Source organism: Bactrocera latifrons, unplaced genomic scaffold, assembly GCF_001853355.1.
Source record: "Bactrocera latifrons isolate USDA-ARS-PBARC rearing strain unplaced genomic scaffold, ASM185335v1 scaffold_207, whole genome shotgun sequence".
Classification (NCBI taxonomy): domain Eukaryota; kingdom Metazoa; phylum Arthropoda; class Insecta; order Diptera; family Tephritidae; genus Bactrocera; species Bactrocera latifrons.
This window is the reverse complement of record NW_017535597.1, coordinates 377,080-381,949: the sequence shown is the minus strand read 5'-3', so window position 1 is coordinate 381,949 and position 4,870 is coordinate 377,080. Positions and strand designations below refer to the sequence as shown.

General features: G+C 35.6%; 1 protein-coding gene across 1 annotated transcript in view; it reads left to right on the top strand.

Annotated features, from left to right (window-relative positions):
- Nucleotides 1–670: 670 nt before the first annotated feature.
- LOC108968267 (patronin) overlaps nucleotides 671–4,870 on the top strand; it is a gene marked incomplete in the record, with an annotated part of 39,964 nt that continues 35,764 nt past the window's right edge. The window contains 6 exon segments of the mRNA XM_018932186.1: nucleotides 671–1,703; nucleotides 3,222–3,533; nucleotides 3,650–3,738; nucleotides 3,804–3,942; nucleotides 4,009–4,259; nucleotides 4,339–4,439. Coding sequence (XP_018787731.1) covers nucleotides 1,671–1,703; nucleotides 3,222–3,533; nucleotides 3,650–3,738; nucleotides 3,804–3,942; nucleotides 4,009–4,259; nucleotides 4,339–4,439 — 925 coding nt within the window.

Here is a 4,870-nt window from a genome sequence, read left to right as displayed (position 1 = left end):
TTTGGTGGTTAATAATTTTGAACTGTGAGTATGAACCTCGGATATAATCGCAAAAGCGGTGTCTACGCCATTGAAGAAGAAGAAGAGGTAAGAAACTTGCTTTTGTAAAGTAGAATTTCAGTAAAAATTCCATGATATTTTATATACAGTTCCGAGATATGGCTGAACTACGATATAAGCAGCCTCTTAAGCCGTACAGACTCATAACCTGGACTTGCTTGCAGCTCGTTCCGAACTAAATTATAATTTGCTCAGAGCAGAGAAATTTTTTATTAATATCAATTTTTTTAATAAAACCCAAATTCCAAAGCGCTACCCGAAAGACAATGCTAAACAAATACATATACATATGTATACTTATGTCTCAAACCATTACAGTGAAGCAAAAATATTCAAACAAAAAAATATAGTTATATAATATATTGGCAGAAATATGGTATATATGTATATYTGGTATACATGCACGATATTCATTAAATATTCAATTCACAACCAACAATTGCATTTCCTTGTATAATTTCATTTCAACTACCAACAGAATTTTCTCATACGTAACTTTCGTTTCGTTATCAAAAGTAGCGCAACGTAATGTCATTACGGCGGCTGTCATTTYAGGCATTTTTCATTTTCTCTTTTCGACACATCTGGCAACAACACAGATGACGTTTTCTTTCACTTGATCAAATTCGCTCTGCTGTTATTGAGCTGCGAAAGCTAAACGAAAATTGTTAAAATTTGATTGCAAATTAATTGTGAGTAAATGYTGAATTGGTATTAGCAGGCAGACGGTAAAGAAATCGATTTGAATACAKAGTGAAATTGTAATATTTAAATGAAAAATAGCAGATTTCTCGAGCGGCCAAATAAAAATTTCACTACGCGACTCCCATTTTCGGTTAGGGTCGTGGCTCGCGTGTTAAACATATGTGCGAGATAGAGAAAGCCACTGCTTGCGGCTGCATGTAGCAAGTGTGCGTGCGAACGAGCAGACAAGTGTTGTTTTTTTTTTTTTGTCGTTTTGGTGTAAAGTTGAAGAAAATTTTTGAGCAAAGAATTTAATAATGAGATAATCTTTGTATTTATCCAAATAACATCGGCRAAGTGAAAGAAAAGCCAAACAAATTGTTAATTGTTTATATAATTAATTGAATTTGAAGTAATTGTGTTGGGGAAGTGCGTGTTATGTGGCTAAATATCGATAAGTCGCAACAGCTGATGCACTGGTGCGTTTAATCTTTACTAGCAAACCCCCACGCCGGTGGGGCTTAAAGCATTATAACAAAAAAATAAAAAAAGAAGCAAAAAACACGCCAGAGAGTGATTCACAAGTTTTAAGCAGGCGTAGCACCTTTCCAAAACTGCACTAGCTTATGCTTATTAATGTGGAATTTGTTGTTGAAATATTTGTGTGTCTATGAGATACGTGTGAAAGAAAGTTTCGTTTAGGAAGGCTTTTTGCTTTCTTCTTTTTTTTTTTTGTTGCATGAATCGAAGGATTGATTGCTGTTGTCTTCTTGTGGATTACGGTGCTCGTGGCTGAGCGAAAGACGATTGCGACGACCACGACCACAACGACAACGACGACGACTATCGGACGGATCGGTTCTTGAAACGACCCGCTGCTGGTCATTTGGGAGAAGATATACGTCTGATCTGGATATAATTGATGCATGATGGATGCTGGACAGCAAGAAACTAGACAGGTATGTATTATGTGTGCGTTCTTATCTATTTTTAAGCGACACACTTGCAACGAGCACAACAACATAAAACTGAAAAGATTTCAATAGAGGAGTGTTTAAATACATATTAATATATAATGTTCGTGTGCTCAATATGCATGCAAAACACCAGTATGCCAGCCAGCCCAGTCGTTRGCACTTGTTTACCCACGAATTTCGTAGCGGCAGCATAAAGGCAAAAAATATGATATCATCAAATGTCAAACAGCATTTTTCGCTTTTTCGTCTAGTAGAAGCTGTGTAGTGGAAGCGCATTGTATGCTACATAGCCTGCTCATGTACTCCACATTCATTCATTCATGTAGTACATACACTTGTTGTAGATATGGGCGAGTATGCACGCTAACATTGTAGATAGCAGTTTTTCAAGTTGATTTTAATTGTTGCAACTTGTGTACGCCTGCTGGCAGTACGCTATTAGATGCATTTAAGAAAATCTAAAAGCAATTAGGAAATCGAAAGCGTAAAGACCAACAATTGATAGCTGCTCTAATATTAACTCACCTATGGATATAAMTCTATGTGTATATACATGTGTTAAATGATGGTTATATGTTAAATATAAATATGTGCCTCTGTCGGGTTCATTCTCTGTCCACCTACTTACTTACATACAAGCTTTGCAAGTTGTACGCTTTGCCGTAAGCGTTATGAGCCAAGCACCTGGCGAACCACCTACTCAATAAATATGTCAGCGACCAGTTTTTTACGTTTTTACCTTTAAATYGTTATTGTTTTTACCTTTTTTTGTATGATAGGTTTTTATTTTGCTGTTCTTTTTAACAGGTTAAGTGCTTCTAAAATGTAAAAAAGAGAATAACCCAGGCATGTTGTCATTTTAAATACTGTAACAACAAATATTTTTTTTYCCCAATTTGGTTACAAATCAAATTGCTAGCCACAGCAAAATTAATATGCGAATTTGCAACAATCCAATAACAAAAATTAGGTGAGTCAATRTATTATACGGAAAATTTTGCATATGCAAAAACAGAAAAGAAAAAAAAATTACGATTAAAAGAAAAGTGTAATGTCTTCACAATCGCGTTAGCTTTTTATTTTACCTACGCTGCTGATAGCCATCAGTCGATTTGGTTACACCCAAAAAGTGAGCACAGCTATGGCATGCCAAAAAGTCGCTGTTGTGCTTTGATTACCTCTACAGAGTATACAAAAAGAAAAAATGCTGTTGTTGTTATTAGCATATAAATACCTTTTTGCTGCCGGGTCGGATTGTCGCTTATGCTGTTGATTATGTCAACATTGGTTATACGTAGTGCCTAACGCCCGATGAAAATGTCGCGAAGTGGTGGTCAAAAGAGGTTGCGTTGAACTTGCTGTACACGTTATTAACTATTATAATAATCAATTATAAAAGTAGCAAAATGTGTTCTTTATAGCAGAAAATATCATATTTATACTTTACATCCTAAACTAAATAACTGAAATTTTTTTTTTATCCCTTTTCCCTTTATTTAGGCACATCATCGTGCTTCCGTAAAGTGGCTGCTCGCCAAAGCCTTCAACAATAATATTCCAGACAATTTGCGTGAACCCTTCTATACCGATCATGACAATCAGGAACGGCTGAAACCGCAAATTGTTGTGGAAATGGGAAATGCAACGCTATACTGCCAGACATTATCCAACATATATTCGGATCCGAATTATCAAAGTCTGAATCATTGGTCCATATTGCAGACATTGTCACGTAAGGGTGTGCCAGTCGCAGAGTCACCAGAGATGCCATTAACCGAAACGGTTTTGATACAAACAAATCCTTTGAGGATAGTAAGTATCAAAWATTTTTATTCAATTGTATTTGAAAAGTTATTTTTTGTGTATAAATTTTTATTATTTTTATTTTTTAATATTTTTATTTAATCATTGTTCTATTTATCTTTCAGAATGCCCACATGTCCGTGATTCAATCACTAATGACTTTGTACGCAAAGGAAATAACTTCGGGCGATCGCATAGCTAACGCTGTTGCCAGGTGAGCGCCACAAAAAATTGACAAATAAATAGCAATTAAAWWTTTTTTTTTTAACTTTCCTACAGAATTACGGGTAATAATGGCCAAACGTTACCACACGATCAGCCCTTCGATCAGCTGYTGTTGCTGTGGATCTCACATGCGTGTACTTCGCTGAAGAAGCGCATCGCCCGCGACGTCGAATTGGGCGCAACGGATGAAAATGTAACAAGCACATATCATTTTAAAGTTGTAAAAAATGTTAAACTATTTTTTTTTCTGCATTCACAGGGCGTGCGCCTACAAGTGCCCAACATTCCAGCAGTGCACGATTATCAGAGCTTATGTGATGGCGTTTGTTTAGCTTTATTTATATCGTATTATTGCCCGAAAGCGCTACCATGGACGTTAGTGCGTGTTAATTACTTACCAGCCGTCGAGGATTCCGTACACAATGTGTCTTTAGTCAGCAATTTTTGTCAAAAACATTTGCCATATAATGTGTTCCATATGATGCCCGAAGATGTTACATACATGCGCAAGTGCGTGCCTACAAACATATTTTTAGCATTTACAAGTGTGCAACTTGTTCTTAATATTTGCATTTTCTATTTTTCACAGTTCAATGAAGCTGAATTTAGTTGTACTTTTGGCGGATTTATTTCTACTCTTCGAAATCCATCCTGCAAAATGTGTTTGCTATCCAGGCATGGATGCGCCAGGTAAATTGCTCTGYATTATGAGTTTTATTGTATGTATTTAAGTAGCTATTGCTATAATTAGCGTATTTCCACTTGTAATTTATGATTATTTCGTTTTATTATTATTATTTTTTGGTTTTGTTTGCACATCTGCTCATGAGCGCGCCTACAAATATGTTGGAAGCAAAGCAAACCGCCAAATAATACTGTAAAATATAAATTCTTTGAAGTTGTTACATATGTACATACATACATATATATACATATATGCCGCTTCTTATTTTTCTGTTCTACCTTTCGCGTACTTGTACTTTCAATACATTTGCACTTGCAAAAAGGCAGACAATAGTGTTTGTTGGACAGCAGCAGCTGTTGTGCATTTTGCGGTATGCAAAAAACTTAAACATATTGATGAGAAGGAAAAATTTGGTTTTAATTTTTTACTTTTTTTT